General features: G+C 38.6%; 1 protein-coding gene across 6 annotated transcripts in view; it reads left to right on the top strand.

Moving 5' to 3' along the window:
• The window catches only part of anks1b (ankyrin repeat and sterile alpha motif domain containing 1B), a 155,665-nt gene that overhangs the window by 69,964 nt on the left and 66,149 nt on the right, over nt 1-19,552 (top strand). For 5 of the 6 annotated variants that reach the window (XM_053515954.1, XM_053515944.1, XM_053515962.1 and 2 more), the window contains 3 exons: nt 1,304-1,457; nt 7,719-7,855; nt 18,393-18,579. In XM_053515954.1, the coding sequence (XP_053371929.1) occupies nt 1,304-1,457; nt 7,719-7,855; nt 18,393-18,579 (478 nt within the window). The remainder of the gene's footprint in view (nt 1-1,303; nt 1,458-7,718; nt 7,856-18,392; nt 18,580-19,552) is intronic. The other variant, XM_053515971.1, reaches the window with a different exon arrangement.

The following is a 19,552-nucleotide window of genomic DNA, read 5'->3' as shown; positions in this document are numbered from 1 at the left end:
ACAATGAGATTTAATAATTAACAAATATCGTGCTAAAAACAGAACAGTTTAAGTCCCGCTTTATGCTCTTGGTTCTTCTAACCACTCGTATCGCAGAAAGCAGGATCGCCCAAACACACACACACAGTCCTGCTAACAGTTTAACAATTGATTTTCGTTTTAATTAGTTTTCAGTTTACTCCACTCAGAAATAAAGAAAAACAAGGGCCGTGTTTGGCAATCACTTTTCCTAAATTGACCCAAAGCCAGCCTCTTCCCTCTCTCTCTCTTACTGTATGTTTATCCGATATCCTTTAAGGTGTGCAGTACTTTTCATTGTCAGTAGTGCCACACTGATGATTTCATCTTTACCGAGGGATCGCTCTGTTATTGGCAGTGGCAATTAGCCCCTGTTTAGCTGGTATTTGGGAAGTCATTTAGGAAGTGTGGGGCTTGAACGAGCCTGGCAGACAGGATGTACGATCTTTGCCATCCAAGAATGAATGAATGTAAATAGACGTTTTGGAAATATAATTACATAAGAAAACTGATGTAAACTTGGGCAGAGTTTTAAAGACGATTGTCTGATTCATCTTCAGAAATACTGTACATATTCTGGTATTTATTTGTTAATTAAGTTTACTGTCATTTTGTGGTTGTTATGCTGAGGTTGAAAACAAATTTGATATCTACTATAAATAAGACAAAAAAACAGAAGCATGTGCATGGTGTTTTTTTACTTTATTACTGATGAGTAAAGTAATGACTATGCATGGTGGTGGTGGCGGCTCAGTGTGTTAAGGTTCTGAGTTACTTATCAGAAGGTCGGCGGTTTGAGCCCCAGCTCTGCCAGGTTACTGCTGTTGGGCCCCTGAGCAAGGCCCTTAACCCTGTCTGCCCCAGAGGTGCTGTTTAATGGCTGACCCTGCGCTCTGACCCCAGCCTACTAACAAAGCTATGCTAAGAATAAAGAATAAAGGGATATGCAAAGAATAAAGAAGTTATTCTTTACTGTATAATAATGGATGTGACGAATAAAGGCGAAACTTAAAAAGTTTAAAGTTGCTTTACATGATGGAAAATAAATAAAAATTTAAAAAATCCTAAAATTAAAATTCTTTTGACTTAAAGCCTTAAAGTTCTTAAAAAAGAAAAAGAAAGAAAAAAGTGACTTGCGTAACTAAGTGTTGTGAGTTCAGAAATTTTTTTGCTTGACCCTGCTGCTAAATGACACTGTGTGTGTGTGTGTGTGTGTGTGTGTGTGTGTGTGTGTGTGTGTGTGTGTGTGTGTGTGTGTGTTTTCCGCTCTCCTCTAAACATACAGGACTCTCAGCAGCGTGTGGAGATAATCCAGTCTTCCTCCCTGGATGTTTTTTCTCCCGAGGATGAAGACAATCCCTACGAGTCAGTGACCACGGCTGTGACACGTAAACCCTGCTCACTCGACATCCACCTCATAAACGCTTCTACCCACAATGGTCAGTTATTCTACATTACATGCAGTTTCTCCTAGCATAAACAGTGTATTTAAAGGCATGTCATCCTCAATGTACGTGCAATAGAAACAAAAACCCATCCAAAGGATATGAGTTGATATGTCACGGTGAAGCAGCTCTTAACATGAACACACTGTATACAGTAACTAAGGCTTCTTTTATAGCTGAGAGGTTTTATTGTTAAAACTCAATTGAACTCTAAGGGTTCACTTTTTCCTCCAGAACTGTGAATGGATGTGTTCTATAAGGAAACATAAAAATTATGATTGTTTTATCAGCTGAAGCACACTGTTTGTCTTATTGTTATACAAGTAAAAGTTATGCCTAATAATGATGGAAACCGGTTCACTAAAAGTGGTTCTTTGCGAATGTACTATTGTACTAATCGATCCTAATGAAAGGGTGCAGTGGTAGATGTTGGTGTGGTTGAATTCCATTGGTGCAGAATGTGGCATGCGAAGTGAAAGTCTGATTGATTAATGTGTAACGTGTGCATGTGCCCGCGTGTTGATGCTCAGTGTAGAGAAGGTGCTGCTGATATCTTACAGTACATGCAAACTTTAACTTTTAGTGCACATGCAGCATGGCAAACATTTAGTTACATGGTGTGTTCCAGTTGCTCCTTTTTCCTGTGCCGTTACTGAACTCTCAGCTGCTTCTGACACACACACACACATACACACATAAACACACACACAAACCAATGAAGAGGCACTTAACTCCCTAGCTGAAACTCCTCCACATTACTGTGGGCGGTTTTGATCCTACACCTACCTGAATCTAAAGGGTAGGTCTGTACGATGAGTATAAAAAATAAAAACCTTTATGCATGTATAGTATTACTCATAAGTATTGATTTGTGGTGGAAGTGCAGGATAATAATATTAACAGTGTAAGATTACACAGTCTGGATTCTGGATCACATTTCCACCCACGCACTCCTGTTGTAAAGGAATTTCAGATGGCCGAATTTTTGCTGTGGTTGCATTGGCATGTTCTGAGACTCGGGTTGTCGTGGAAACAGCCCAGGCGAGTCACCTGTGGGTTGCCATGGCGCTGTGCTGCGGCTGAGCCGAGATGCCTGTAGGCAGGCTGATTCACACCTGCTGCTGCAGCGAGAGGGGTTTAAATGAGTCAGGACCCAGCATCGCACTCTTTACATAACGCTATGAAGCTGTACCATGTGTGAGGCTGCAGGATTATTTATGATAGAGATGTTATTGAAGATTATTCATGGGCATTTATTTTCAGGCAGGATCTCTTGAATGAGTATGGCGTAATATATGGCGTATGGCGTATTTTCTAGTATGGGTTTTCAGTCATATTTTTGGCTCAGTCGTTGGGATGGTGTGAGAGTGCCTCCTAGGTCTTTAATCGCTTTAATCTAGCTTTCTAAGACACAGCATGCAGTCCAGAATGTATTAAGGAGTTTAATGCTTCACTGTGTTTTACAGAGACACATGAAAGTAATCAGAAACACTTTTTGTTCTCATAATTTAATGTGGAACTTATAAAAGTTTCAGACCATTTTTACACTTTACTAGATTAGATGATCTGTGCTATCTCTGAGCACAGAAGAAACATCTTAGTAAGTCAAAATGTCTTGGATATACAAGTTGCCCCAAACATCCGTGTTGGTGGAGGCAGGAACGTAACTGCATTTTGAAATGAACTTTTACTTTTCCAGGGACACCATGGTCTTTGTGTTTCCATTGGGTATTCTTTCTGAAAACTTTTAAAACATTTAGCTAACAAAATGTTAGTTCCTCCTACGAATGGAGACTTTGGGGACCCTGTAGTTCTCATATTTCTCTTATAAGGTTAAAACCTACTTCTTTTTTTTTTAACCTAACATTTAAGTGATTTAAAGTTTTTTTTTTTATAATTATTTTGTTACTGTAGATAATTTTACTCCTATTTACCTAAAAAAATTGGTTAACACAAGTTTAAAATCAGTAAAAAGCTGTGTACAGTATATGCTGTAGTATACTGTACACAATAAATATCGCAAATAATACTTTCTGCATGGTTTCTTCGAGTCACAACTTTGTAAAATTGACAAAATATTATGTCAATATTGTGTTGCTTACACCGGTGCAAACTTTGCATGATTTTGCAAAATGATACAAATTCACCTCCCACAGTTTTGTCTCAAAGAATAAATCAGCTTCAGGTGTGTTTTAGTATCAATTCATGAAAAATCAGTTTGGTTGGCACATATGTCTGACGGTGTATAAACCCTGAGTGTGTTGAGTTTGCGGTCTTGTCCTTCATCAGTAAAGACAAATGCTTTAATGAGCAGCAAACAGCTCCACACCACCTGCTTGCAGTGCAGTGCTGCTCCAGAGTAAGGAAAAGAGAGAACCAATCTTGTTGTGCCATGCTGAAAGAGGCTGACAGTTTTTTTAACTACAGTATTAACACCACACAGTGTAGCACCTCATGAATATTCCAGTGTCATTTGCATAAGAAAGGAAGGTAAGAAGGGAGAATGGAAGAAGGGATGCATCCTAGTATTCATGACAATTTCTGTGTGTGTGTGTGTGTGTGTGTGTGTGTGTGTGTGTGTGGAAGCATTTTCAGTTATTTGGTGGGGATAATGAAGATCCATTGTGTTCCCCATGTTGGCTTTGTAATTTAATTAATCTCTTAAAAAATAAATATTTATTCATTTATTTTATTTAAACAAAGAACATCAAACACACCTTTCAACACTCCTCCTAAATCATATCCATCAGTCACTGTGGAAAAGGCAAAGAGTCAAAACTATGTCAGCACTACTGCCGAGTCAATGCCAGTTCTACTGCCAAATGATTTTAGGAACTCCTTAATTGGCAGATGCTGAAACAGAAGAGTGCTAAACTACCATTAAGCAATCTTTCCCATGACTCAACACCCTTCATTTATGTAGATGTAGATACCCAGTACTTTGGTTCCATAGAAGAGAGAAAGAAAATCCAGGGCAAAAATATGTCTGATGCTATTCAAGTTCAAGACCACATATAGATACTGTATACACACAATTTGCATGTCTGTCTGCAACAGGTGAACTTCTTAACTGTAATTTCACAAAATTTAGTTTGGTGTGACCGTATCCTATGGTATTGGATTGGTTTCCACTGAAATGGTGGCTAAAAATTAGGAAATTGCACAAAATTTACTTTGTTCATTGCAAGTTTTAAATCTACTGTAATTTTTTCTTATTACTATTAATACTAAAGAGAGGATATATAAAGGTTTATGTTTACGCCGTGTTTACACTAAGTTGTACCTGGCCAGATACACTCCCTGTTCGGTAATCTGAGAGTGAATCACTGATGAGAAGTCAAAAAAGTTTATCAGATAAAGATTGAGTTCTGTCTCAAAACAACTTCAGCGTGTAAAAATTCACTTATATTGTTAAGTTGATCTGGCACATAACTGTTTAAAACTGTTTGAAGATTTTACTCAACATTTTGATTTCACTTGTGGTGCAGGTTAATCTTAACGCAGATCCAAGTTCAGCAAAGGTTTCATTAAATTCTCTCCAGCCAGTTTTGTGTGACACTACAACAAAATCTGCTTGGACAGACATACAGACAGACAGAACATTTTCTGAAAATAGTTTCGAGTCCTCCAATGTATGAAACCTACAGAAATCAGTGAAAGAGCCTGTTCCGACCAATGTAGAGACAAAACCTTTGTTTTCTTTATATAGAAGGTATACAGTACTGCACAAAGTTCTTTTTTTTGTATAAACTTTGTTATACTTGCTTATTTTATGACTTTATTATTAAGTCAGTACAAAAATGAATCCTTTATGATTTCCACACTATAGTATTCCAGCAAAAAATAATCTAACAGGAAACTATCTGCAGACCAGACAAGAAAGCATGCATATTACTGTATGTAAAAGACCACTTTTCAGATAAAAATTAAAAAGCTCCTGGGTTTTTCATGCATGAAAAAAGAAGCATGTGCGACAAAACTCCTGAGAAGGACTGTGTCTGGTCCTGCAGGATGTTCAGTAGAACTAAGCAGCTAATGTGTATTCTAACTGCAAAAAATGTACTTGAGACTATACTTTTAGCAAAGGGTTATCATACCAGTTATTGACTTTGTTTACTGTTTATTACTTTTTAACTGTTTTTATAGTGTTTTCTGAATATAGAAACCTTTTTGAAGACACTCATCAGCAGTTACTGTATTTGCCTAAGACCTCTGCACAGTAAATGTGTGTGTGTGTGTGTTAGGATCGAGCATGCTATACAGAAAAAGGGAATCAAATGGGATTTCAATTCTCCCTGGATCGCATAACTACCCTTTTATGATCCAAGATATCCTGAGCCCCTTACACTCAGTCAGGTGTTTTAGCTGATAGGGAAGCTCTCTGCGTACTGGACAGAAGTACTCTTATTCAAAGCAGAGATACAGATGTCGCCATTAAGATGATTTGAAGAGGAATAAGAAGGATCATTTACAGTTGATCACAATCTAAAAGGTTTACCGTTGTCCAACCTCTGGCTACAATTTCCCACTACTGTTTAAACTCAGTGGCAACTTTCAAATTGAACCAATTTAAGCTAATGAATTTAGGGATGGTTGGTTGGGTGTTTGCCTGCAGGAAAAACAACATGCAAAAGCCTGAGTCCTTACACAGAACCAAGGTGTAGAAGTTCTTGTTATACAGTACAGGTAGCCCCCCTGACTTACAAAAATTTGAGTTAAGAATTTCTGCAGATACGAACTGACTGCGGTTCTACAAACATTCGTAGATGCGAAAAAATTGCAGTGGTAGCTCACATGTATTGTACAAAAAAATTAACACTGCAGTACACCAGATACCAATATTTACAATTATATACAGTCTTTTCTGTGTGTTAGTGAATATATAAAATGTCCAAAGTCCATTATATTGTGGGGTGGTATGGGAAATATGAGCCAGCCTTACCAGTTTCAATGAATCAGTCAGATAATAAAAAATGGCTGTCCTGTAAAGCTGTCCTGATAGTAAATAATCCTGGTTTCACAGAGTTCACAGTCCAATACAATGGGCAGCTCAGAAAAAAAAATGGTGTCCCTTCGTGATTTAATGGCGCAGAATCAACACTGTTACATTTCACATTTCACTTAAAAACAAATCCAACTTACGAACGTGGTCCTAGAATGGAACTCATTTGTAAGTAGAGGACTACCTGTATTCCCAAGCAAATTTGAGTAGTTGTGAAATACGTTACTTATATACAGTACATACAAAATGGTGGCATCAACAATTATTAATTCTTTGATTTTCATCATAATCACAAGTGTTTAAATATATAAAGTTTTATCATTATTCCTGTTGAAATTATATGCAGTGCCACAAGGCAATAGTAGCTGGGTGCTTAAAGAATCTTGGGCTTGTGCATAGGTGTGCATGTTTCATTACTACAGTTTTTAATATATCAAGAAGGGAACATTTACGTCATATTTACTATTCGTAAGAAACCTCTAAGAGCAGTTGTTGGGTGAGGTAGGTAAACATGGTGAACAAGTATAAAGGTAAACAAGTATGAAACACATCTCTGGTTGGGTTTATTTTAAGGCAGATACCATTTTAAGTCTGTCATCAAATACCATTTTTCTGTTCAGAGAAGTGATCATTTCTCATAAGCTAGAGATGCAGTAAGTAAATATCCATGATTTTAGTGTGATTTAAAGGGAAAAATGAAAATTCCTTCTGAGTGAAGATCAGCTACAGAGCTGTGATTTATTACTTTATTTTATTTTAAACTCTGCATCCTGTACTTAGCGAATACAGTAACAGTCTGCAAAGTGACTAGTGTACTGCTCCGGGCTTTCTCAGTAGTGTGAATAGCATTGGTAAGTTGAATTAGAGCTGTGAATGTGTGTGATTGATGATGTGTTTCCTCTCACCTATCACGCTCTATTCATTAGACTTTCTGCAACCGTTCTGTTTCTTACTCGCACTCTGGAGAAAGAATTGTACAAATGAACACCTGAAATTTGCCCACTGGAAGATTGTGTGGGTGTGAAGGTGTCAAAATTATCTTATTAAAAGTACAAAATTTCTAACATTTTAATACACAATATATTTCTGTGGTAGACAAAAACCTAAAGACTGGACTTGTAACGCACACATCATGAAGATGACCAGGAATATTAGACTGATTAGTGAATCCTATGTTGTATATTTTTGTCTTTAATTTTCTCTCCTTTTTTATCTATCTATCTATCTATCTATCTATCTATCTATCTATCAAGGCCACTCTTTAAATGTTTTGACTGGCGATGCAGAGCAGCGTAACCATGGTGATGACTACAGCAGTCTGACTCCAGACTGTTCCCCTCCCTCTCCTGGTACTGCACTGAAGAACATTGAGAGAGTTATCCGCCCCCAGGTACACACACGCGCACACACACACACACACACACACACACACACACACACACACACACACACACACACAGGTAAACGTCTAACATACCCTTAACACCCTGATGCATCTTGGTTGATACACATGTGCCACTGTAGCATGTTAGGCTGTAGTGCCTAACATTTTTCTCACTTATTCAGCTGAGCAGTTGAAGGCTGAGGGTCTTGATCAAGGAGCAAGTGGCACTGCTGCCAATGTCAGTGGTTCTGTGCAAACCAGTAAAAATGGCTTTTTTGTAGGCCATAGTGCTCATGATAAGGGGCCATTCACCTCTTGTGTTTGTGTGTGTGTGTGTGTGAATGGAGGGGGCATGGTTTGGCCTGGTTGTCTTAGGAGCAGCTGCAAGTCTGACTCACATGCTGAGAATGTAACATGATATTTTCAAATTTCTTTAATAAGAGTTTTTTTTGGGTGGGGGTGGGGGGGTTATAATGAACCGTTAGTGTTAATGGTTTGTTTGAGAAGAGAGGATTTGCATTTATGTGATGAAATGTGTATTTCAAAAACTGGGGTCAAGATGGCAGTTCTGTTGGCATTCATTCAATCATTAATTTATTATTCTATAAAGCTTATTCTGTGAGACCTTGGGGAAGACCTTGCAGGGCATGAGGCAGGGTACTATACACCCTGGACAGGGTGCCAATCCATTGCAGGACACACACAAAATGGGAAATTTGGTTACACCAGCATATCCTGCATGTTTTTAAACTGTGGGAGGAACCAGAGTACCCAGAGGAAACCCACCAAGTACGGGGAGAACATGCAAACTCCATGCACACAGACCCAGAGGCGGGAATTAAACCTTCAACCCTAGAAGTGATTTTTTTTTTTTTTTGTGAGAATCAACCACAGTGCAAAATCCATGGATTCCTCTGTAATAATCCATTTTTTAAGCCTCGACTGGTGTTGACAGCTGTTTCTCTGAGGACTTGACTTGGCTGCGGCTGCTCGATAGGTTAAGACTGCAATTGTCTCCAATAACTACCTGGGCTTCAAATTAACATCAATTAACATCAACTGTTATAGCTGAACTGCCTGCCACCTAACACATTGTATAAATGCAGATCAATTCCTGCTTTCTGTTTCACCCAGATGAGGATGGGTTCCCTGTTGAGTCTGGTTTCTCTCAAGGTTTCTTCCTATTACCATCTCAGGGAGTATTTTTCTTGCCACTGTTGCCCAATCACATTGCATACAGACTTAAATAACTCTTTTGATTGTGTAAAGCTGCTTTGCGACAAAAACAATTGTTAAAGGCGCTATACAAATAAAATTTAATTGAATTGCATTTTTGTCAAGTCCCAAATAATCTCTTAAACACTTTGAATGATCTTCCCTATTTAAAGTTTGAAGAAGGCAGAAGACTCAACCTGATTGAGCATTGTGGAAAGGGAGAGAGAGAAAGAGAGTTTTTTTTTTTTTTTTTGCAGATTCACTGTCTCTCCAATCTACAGTAAAATGCAGTCCATTCGTTATAAAGAGACTTTGGAGTGAGTAGTAGTCGTATTTAAAGGGTTAAGTTATGTTTAATCATGGTGATTTTCTCCAAAATAATAGAGATTTTCAAGTTGTTTGTGATGTTTCTTGTTTTCTGATTGGACCACAAAGGAGTGAGCTAGGGATCACTGGAGCAAAAGGTATTCGAGCATGAATAGGCTGTTTCTAGGTGTCTAGGTCATGCCACAGCATTTCAATCGGATTTTTTTTAAAGTCCGGACACAGACTATCCCAATCCAAAACAATAATTTTGTATTTTTGAGCCATTCAGGTGTGTTTTTGAGGTTGTTCTGGGTTCTCTTAGAGCGCCTGAATAAGTCGTTGTTGTGCTTTTGGTGTCATTTTGGTGGGCTGGCCACTCCTGGGAAGGTTCACCGCTGTTCCAAGATAATGTCTCTCAATGCTTTCCGGACCAAAAAATGTCAACTACCTTGTTTCTTTTCTGATCTTAAATTTCTTTTAATGGTGGCATAATGTATTGATTCTTGGGACCTTTTAGCATGCTTAACTTTGACAGACAGGTTCTATTTACAGTAAGTGATTTCCTGATTCAGCAGGTCTGGCAGTAATCAGGGGAACTTTTTGACAGAGCCAGAAAGGTTTGATCAGTGCTTTTTTCTTTAATAAATAAACTGATTATTTAGTATTTGCTGTGGTTATCTCAATCATTTCAGTGTGACAAATATACAAAGAAAAGCAGGTACACAGCAATGTACTGTAATAGTGAAAAGCATGATGAGGGGACAAATGCACTCTTCACATACGGAAAGATTGTGCATTCTGTCATTCTGTCTATATTTCTCATTTAGCAATTGCAAATCTTCTCTTAAATGAGTTTTTGATCGCTGCATGAATAACTACTGTACATTTATACATGCATAGCATCCCCACTGACACTATAAATAAACGCCAAAATGAATGGAAAATACATGAAGAATTAAAGCCTTTTTAGTAAGACCTAAAAGTCATATTTTTTTTTCTTTTTTATATAACTGAGGCTTCATTTAGAATTTGTCTTGCCATGCTGTTTATTTTCTTTATTTTCTGAAACGCGAATCTTCTACATAAGCGATCTGTGTCTTGTCTTGGAATATATTCCCAAAAATATGTCAGTTTTGTAGTTTGACTTCTTCTGCTATGCATGAAAAAGTTAGAGTCATGAATATATTTATAGAGACACCCAGAGGAGGTGTTTTGTTGAATGATTGCTTTGGCAGTTTGAAAACAGAAGCTTTAAAGCATTGCACTCATGCTCCATTAACCTCCAGCATAAGCTTTCTGCTGAAACTCATCACATAGAATTCTGCTAAGCCCTAGTTATTGAAATAAATGTAAGGATTGACCAAGAGTAATCCTGAATTTACACTTTAGGATTGATTATTTTGTTTTATTGTTGTTATCGGCAGTAATACTGTACTACTACTGCTACTGCTTCTATTATTAGTCAGAGTAATAACACTTAGATAGTATTTAGAGTAAACTCTAGTGCACGTACAGTATAGTGTTAGTATAGTGTTTGTTCACAGTATTAGTCTAGTATCATGGTCAGATACTCATACTTGCAAATTATAATACAGGATATGATGTAATCTAAGTGTATCTAATGACCGTATAAGCAGCAACACCTCAAAGCAAATCAGGGAAGAAGAACTGCAGCATGCTAAAACATAATGAAACATTTGAAACCTTAAACTCAGAGTGAGGAGTTCATTACTAGCAGCAAATACTGGTTGGATGAGGAAAAAAAAGGCTACAGATGATACTGGGTGAGTGAAAATAACAGCTCTTATGCAATATGTTGTTCTTGATCATCATCCAGCATGAAGAATGAGTCTAATATCCTAAATGCATGAATTTACACACCAGCATAACAACTTAACTTTTATCAAAACAATAATCTTACAAAAAGTAACTGGATGAACTGGATTAACACTCCAACAATTCACATTATTTATGAGTTTTTTTTTATTTATATTGAAAAAGAATGAACATGATTGAAAAAGTAACATTTTGCCTTAATGGGATCCCATTGCATCAGCATCCAAGTAGCTAATGTGAAAGACAATGTGCACAATGCAGCACTGATCAGCACAAAGTTCTAACGTGAATTATGGTAAGGGTAATGGTTTTATTATTGTGTCAGGCCTCTATGGACAGAACAGTTATCATAATTCTGTGTACTGATCCTTTATTTGCATACTACTTTGTTATGTCAACAATCTTCTTTATTTTTGTTACATTTGGCATTAATTTACACATTTAATATATTTATTTTCTATAGATTTAAACCCAAAAAATGCTGCTTATTCAGCTGTAAAATGTCTATTAACATTTGTACATTGTCCCAAAGTGTGATACTTGAACAAATTAATAATTTGCACTCTTTCATATGCTCATTCCTGGAGAAACCTGATGACTAGCACTGCTTCAGGACACATTAAGACAAATGTTACGTGTACAAACCAACATCTGTTTCTTTTGATTTTATAAAGCTGCTCTGCGACAATGTACATTGTTAAAGGCTCTATATAAATAAAATTGAATTAAATTGAGTCTGTCTCTCCAAACCATGTTTAATGACACCCCAGCCCCCCCAGTTAAGTAATATGATTTATGAGTACAGCAACCATCTTTTGCAACCAAAAATGAGCTTCAGCACAGGAAGTGGTTTAAATAGTGTCACTAAGTGATTTGCACGTTACGACTTGCGAACTAGGCAAGTGTAAATTCATGTAAAGTACATAGTAACATGAGAGAAGCACTTTGCTAAAATCTTGGTCGTGTGTCAAACTCTGTAGGAAGAAGAGTTATCATTTGCAGTTTAATATTATCCAGTGAGGTCCATCAAGGTCAGAAAGAAACTGAAAATGAAATGAAAAAAACCCTGCATTTCCTTGTGGATGTGTGAAAACAGCTATTTTGGGTCCTAATGGAGAAATGTAGCTAGCAGCATTACATCATAATGTGACTACAGTCTCTATAGAGCCGTCTCACAGACTATAGTCACAGTATGAGGCAATAGTGTTAGCTGCATATTCACACTAGCATTAAAGGTAAAGCATGTACATGTAGACACATTTAGCACATAGAAATGCACTAAAATTCAGCGATATCTATTCTAGTTAGACTGTTTTTTTTATTTATTTCTGCAACAAAATATTGGACGCCTTAGAGGCTCACTGATGTTGCAGCTGTTGCTCAAATATTTGTTCCTTGATCCTGCATTCATTTCTGCTTAGGACTGTGAAGTCTGCCATGCTTGATCCCTGTTTCTAAGAGTTCCAGGATAGCAAGTATGGCACACCATACACCAAGATTCTATTTCATGCAACCAGGAGAAACAGGCAGCAGAGCAGAGTTAGTTAGACGCACACACACACACACACGCACACACACACACAGGGCGACCAGCATAAACTCAAACAACCACATGCATATTTCATAGCTGTAAACCCATAAGCAGCTATTAAGTGTGTGATGCAAGCAAACACATTGTGAACACACACATACTCCATTGGCTTCCTGATCAGTACTGCTGAGACTCTATATCTCTACTTACTGCAGCACATGCCACAATCCTTGGATTTTATGTGGACCTGTATACCTGCACTGATCCTGGATTTTCATCTTATCCTTCTCATTACTTCCCCTTGGTTCTTTGCCTTTTTTTTTACACCTATGATTACTGAACTGCTTATAAATCAATTCTCTTTGTAGATCGTTTTTACCAGGATAATGAATTAGATCCTTAATGAGGCAAGCCAGAGGTGATGGTGGCAAGGACAACCTCTTTGAGACAGTCTGGTTCCTCCAGATTCTTCTGGGTGACAGCAGATGGTCATTACACATCCAAACCTTGATACACCTGTATAAAGTCAAACAGTACTGACTGTGTTTAAAGCATCTTTAGTATGAACATCAAAATCATAAGGGGAAAAAGCATTTTAATTTATTTTATAGTTTTAGCTGTAAGTCTTTAGTACCTAATTGTAAGTGCAACTGTTTGGTAACTGTGGGTTGTTGTAAGATAAAAAAAAAACTGCTCCCTGATGCAGTCTTAATTAGTCTAGTTACTAATAAAGAGCAGGCACCTTATTATGGTGCAGGACCAATTAATGCTTTATGTATCTCTAGAAGTATTTGATAATGCAGTGTCTAAAAGATAGAGATACAGCATGGAGCTTGTTTTTGCAGCTACCTGAACATCCAGGCAGTGAGGCATTACAGTACTTAGATCTGAAAGTAACAAAAGCCTGAGCTAGTTTTTCTACATCATACAGTGCCGTTATAACTCTGATTTTAGTGATATTTCTAATAAGAAAAAGACTGCTTGTAATAATATGCAAATGACTGAGACACCCGAGGTGCTGTGAAGAGAATGAGGACTCAAGAGAGCATGAGAGGCAGGCATGAGAGACTGCTAGTCTGTTTATTTTTCCTGGGGCTTTGCATTTCGCCATGTAAGAACTTCTTAATGTAAGTGTTCGAGAAAAAAAATGAAACTGTCACCTTCACACACACACACACACACACACACAAACACACAAGCTTACATGCATGCACACACACAGAGACACTTGGAAAAACACTGTCAAATGATGTTTTTATTAGCTCAACACAGGGTTTTTTAAGCTTTCCTGCAGCTTCTATAATGAACACATACACACATAAATAAGCATCATTAATTAGGGACAGGTGTTCCCTTATACATTACTACACGTTCTCACAGACTCTGCCCTTCATTTACAAACTAGCAGGCGTTCGCCAAAGCTTTCAATGAGACTAGATACAATAAGCACAATATGATGTTTTACTGCTGCACATGAAAAAGGCGAAAAGCCATTTAGGGTTACTGCATGACACATTTAATACTTTAACAAGCGCTGTCTCTGTAATGTGATAAAGTCTGACTGAAAATTCTAACGGCTATGCATGTATTAGCTTAACTGCTGTCCTACAACTTTCAAATGCAATGCCTAGTTAGAAAGCTGATAAGGGTTGACTGTGAACTGAATGACTGTATGCTGATAACAGCTTCTTATAGGGTTACTGTAGTTGTTTATAGTTGACCCCTGTGAGTCTACAATAGATGCAAATGACACACAGTGTTACTTGCAGCTTATCAGAATACATTTTAAAGACTTTACTGTTTTTCTACCGAATCAAACAGATTTGAGCCAAAATCTTCAAATTCCAGTAGAGCTTCAGTACATGGCAAGACATTACTCCAACTCACTCACTCACTCATCGTCTATACCACTTTACCCTGTATACTTGATCCTGAGACGCGGGGGGCTGGAGCATATCCCAGGAGACTTATGGCACGAAGCAGGGTACACCCTGGACAGGATGCCAATCCATCACAGTGCACATACACATACACACACTCACAGGCTCATTCACACTACTAGCAACTTGGGAACGCCAACCACATAGAGAACATGCAAACTCCGTCCACACAAACCCGAGGCGGGAATCAAACCCTGGACCCTGGAGGTGCAAGGCGACAGTGCCAACCACTAAGTCATTGTAAAAAATGAAATATTTTTTCATGGTCTTGTGTATTTACATGAGAGCTCACAGTCTACACTTTATCGTCAGTGTTTCATTTAAAATTCTGTAAAACAGTTTGACCCATCCAAACTAATTCAGGCTAATTTGAGTTAGATGAACATGAATGGCAGTCGTTTTGCTCCAAATACTTCCCTAATGCTCTGGAGATGTCCCTAGCGTTTATGAGCTCTCTTGGTGTGAACTGTAGGACAGCTGTGCTAAATGAGCTAATATAAAAGCTAATGCTTGCTAGCAAACTGAAAGAGCAGCTTAGATAAAACGCCACGGGAATCCCTTGGCACAGATGGCAAAACCGAGGCGAGAAGCATGCTAGTGCTAATGTGTTATCCTTACCCTTAAAAGAGCCCCACTTTCCAGTGTAAAAGAGAAGGGCACCATTTTAAATCATGGAGCTGTGTTTCAGGGCTTTAGTCGGGCTGCATTAGCATCTGCGATATGTGAGATCTTTTGTGCACAGAATGTTCCAGCGGGAGACTTAATGGCATTCATCGCCCTAAAGTCCTAGGGCTCACAGAATAATTATCATAATTGCAATTCATACATTTTTTCACTTGCAGCTCTTTTGCTGAGTTAAAGTCAATCTAGCAAAAATACATGTTTTCCCACACACACACACACAGCACTGGAGATTCTAGAGTTAGATTGTGTGTGTGTGTGACTTGTGTGCTAGCTATGTAATAAGGATGGACAAGCGTGCTGCATTTGTTAACCAAACAAAGTTGGCCATGACATGCTCATTAGATGTAACACAGCCATCACATAGTGAGAGTGTGCATGTGTATGTGAGCATGACAGAGTGTGTTAACTTACAGGCTCATTTGCAGCTGCAGCTGTGAATTATTAGCAGTCTTTAGAGGTGTCTGTGAAAACTTGATGAAAACAGGTTGCTTACCGGAGCTGAAGACAACAGATTTTACTGCTGAACAGTTTTAAGTGCTACACATCTTAACAAAAAAGATCTGTTTAGCCAAGGCTGACTCGGGATGGGATGAGTTGTGCAGTGATCCCTCATTTAATGCACACTACTGTACACTCACATGGGAGTGTGGTTCATTCCAACCAAACAAACAAAAAATATCTCATCCTTACAGCAGTGTCACTTAAACTTGGGGGTCGGGAACAGCTGGATTCTGGCAGCTGTAATTACAATAGTGCTAAATACAACTGAGGGATGAGGTGGTACAAAAACAGTAGATAGTGTTTTCCAGGAGAAACATTACCACGCATGTTAGTATGCAAGAACAGTATGTGCACTTTTGTAGAATATGATTTTTTAAAAAGAGGTCACAAAGTGTAATGCACTGATTTTAGCTAAGTTTGTGCATTATTATGTGTGCAAGTGTAAAAAAGTTATCTAATTAATTCATCAAATGTTTAAATAGTTTTGTTTTGTTGGTAGATAATGTAGTTTATTTAAAGCAATTATTTCTGCAATGATGCAAAATTATCTTATTATCAATATAACCTCCAGGGTCGAGGGTTTGATTCCCGCCTTGGGTCTGTGTGCATGGAGGTTGCATGTTCTCCCTGTGCTTGATGGCTGTTCTCCGGTTTACTCCCACAGTCCAAAGACTTAGACTGCAGAATTAGAGTAACTGTTGAGCGATCCCAAATTTCCCATAGTATGTACTGTATGTGTATGTGTGTGTTTCCGGCAATAAATTGTCACTCTGTCCTGGGTGTACCCTGCCTCGGCTCTAAGTCTCCTGGGAGAGGCTCCAAGTCCCCGTGACCCTGTACATGGGATAAAGTTTTATGGAAGATGAATGAATAAATGAATGAATATTAACTTTTGTCTAGAAATGACTTCGGATAAATTTAACAATACAGTAATATATATTTGTTACATTGTAACTTTGCAATGAGCATTTAATATTTACCTAAAAGAAAATAAATCATCAAAGACCAACACCTGATCAATCAGTGAAGTGTTGGATCTGTTGCTTCTTCATTCACATACAGTACAAAGGGGGCTCTTGCCGGACCATACAGGCATTTTGTGTGTGTCTGTGTATATGCGTTTGCATGTATTTTTCATTGGGGTATGGTGAACTATGCAGTATGCATACTACATTTTATAAAACAATAGTGGCTAACATGCAGCAATTTGGACCAGGGTTCGACTCCCAGTCTGGGAACCATCTTTGCCACTGGGGAGGTAGCACGAGTTAGTGAACTGCTCCCAAAACCTAATGAATTGGCGAGGCACCATGAAGGGCATCTGGCATAAAACATTAAATATGTTCTGATCCAGTGTTCTGCTCCTCATCCAGGTTTTATATACTGTATATATACTCTTTCCTGTCATTTTAACAATAGATAATGAATAAATGGAATTAAAGCAGAAATTCTCCACCCTGTAACATTTGGTTTAGCTTCCAAATTTAGAATGCAAGAATTGCTGAGTCTGAATTTTATTTTCGCTCTAGGAATGGCACTGACCCACCTTTGTAGGCAGTTTTGCTGAATGCCGTGTCTGTGAGTAACTCATGACAGCCACTAGCTAGGAAGACTAGAAAAAAGTGGCCAGTCTGACAGGATGTGCTGGAGTCTGGACCTTAAATAACTGTCTTTTCATATGCACGATCGGCTCGTCAGTGCAGTGGCACAGATGTTGTGTTAGCAGGGTTTGAGATGCAGTAACGTAGTTTAAAATAGGTATACAGTATATAATGCTTGTGTTCAGATGTTGGCTAAGGAAGTCAAATGCGGCAATAGATTTGTGTTGGGATAGTCCATAGATCATGATGCTTTATTCAGTTCCCCTCTCTTTCTCTGACAAATATTGAGAGAATACATGTGTGTTGAGAGAAAGAGAGTGTGAGACAGGTTGTGTCATAAAAGAGGCACTCACTCTGCAAGCGTTTGGCACATATTAATTAATGTGACACCTATGATGCAACAGGAAGTGAAGATGATGATTATGTAAGACTTCCTGTAGTTATATAACAACACAACAGTCATCATCCTCGTGTCTCTTTCTCTCTCAGCATATCCATATGAACTCCCACTGACAGGTGTTTTGGTCCAATCTGTCTGTGTGTGCAGCAGCAACAGCAGTGCATCATGTTTTTTGAACACAACAAGCTGCTGTGACTCAGAGCTGCTACGCAACAAGGCCCCGTCCACGTGACATGGCAACCCTTATTGTCCCCAGTAGTGTATTCAGTGTGTGTCCTTCCTGAGCTTAGCCAAGATGATGGGTAATAAATAAAAAGCTGCATCTTAAGAAACAGAGCAAGTTCACATACCAAGTCACATACACATTCTCACAGCACATTGATCTCTGTCTCCAGATAACTAAAGCAATAAAGAGGCTCTGTAACAGAGAGGCATAACTGAGTCTTGGCGTCTCAATAATTTCTCTTGTAGATAAATCTGTATTGGCTGCAATACTTCTGACCTTCACTCTGTTTCTTCCCTTTTTCAGCCCAAGCAGCGCACGTCTCTGTCCTCATCGCAGGATGCACAGCGGCCCGTAGCGAGCCACAGTGGCGAGCCGTCTGAGGTGAGCTCATCTCTGGGCTATGCCAGTTTTAGCACCAGCCCTCCTGCTAGTCCTCTCATCAGTCCAGCTAACTACTCCACCGGGTCAGCTGAGGACTGCCTCCTTGCTGGTAAGATTGTGTAAAAAAAAAAAGTTTTTTGTTCTTCAAGGGTTAAAGAGATACTCTACAGAGTAGATACACTATATGGCCAAAAACGTATGGACACTTGACCATGAAATTCATATGTGCTTGTGCATCCTCCTCCAGATTTTTCCCTGTATTTGATATAATATAATGCATATTTTGCTGGGTTTGAGTATAAAAGATCTGTACTCTATGTGTGAATAGTTCTTAAGATAATACAAAGGCGCTTTATGTCTGACTCACAGACCATGAGATAATCCTTTAAGCATATGTCAAGCTAGGTTCAATAATGAAATGCTATAGTACTTTATCAATAAGTTTTTGTCTCCTGCTATTCTGAATGGTTCTACTGCAGCTGCATAGATAATACGATCATCAAACCATTTGAAATGACAAAGGTGCATACTAAAGGCACTCTGATCACATACATGGCGTCAGGGAAGCCAGGATGAGTGTTCAAGTCATTCATTCACTGTTTAAACATGGTCACGTTGCCAGTAGGTGGCGACGAGAGATGTATTAATGCTACAGTATCTTGTTTTCATTACAACAGAAATTGTACATGCATGAAAGTTGAGTCAGTGGTGTGAAATATGCGATGAGGTGTTCAGGTTGGCCCAGGTTTAGAGCAGATGTCACTTCCTGTGTGTCATTTCCTTTGGACCCTGCGTGGGCAGTTGTGGAGCTAATGTTGTTACCATGGCAATGTGATTCCTGTTAGCATGGTGTGGGAGTCATGGTGACGGCGATGTCTGTAATGATGAGATCCTGCCAGCCGCCACTCACCAGCACTGTCTGTATGTTGTCTGACACCCTCCTCTTCATGAGTATACGAGAGAGAGAGAGAGAGAGAGAGAGAGAGAGATGAAGAGGAAAAATTGAGGTCATGTTAAGGTAAAGTATAATCACAGGGATCGTGCTGTGTAGAGGTTTCTCAATTCGTTTCCTGCTGTTAAAG

Source organism: Clarias gariepinus, chromosome 2 (assembly GCF_024256425.1).
Source record: "Clarias gariepinus isolate MV-2021 ecotype Netherlands chromosome 2, CGAR_prim_01v2, whole genome shotgun sequence".
Lineage (NCBI taxonomy): Eukaryota > Metazoa > Chordata > Actinopteri > Siluriformes > Clariidae > Clarias > Clarias gariepinus.
This window is presented reverse-complemented; position numbering and strand designations above follow the sequence as displayed.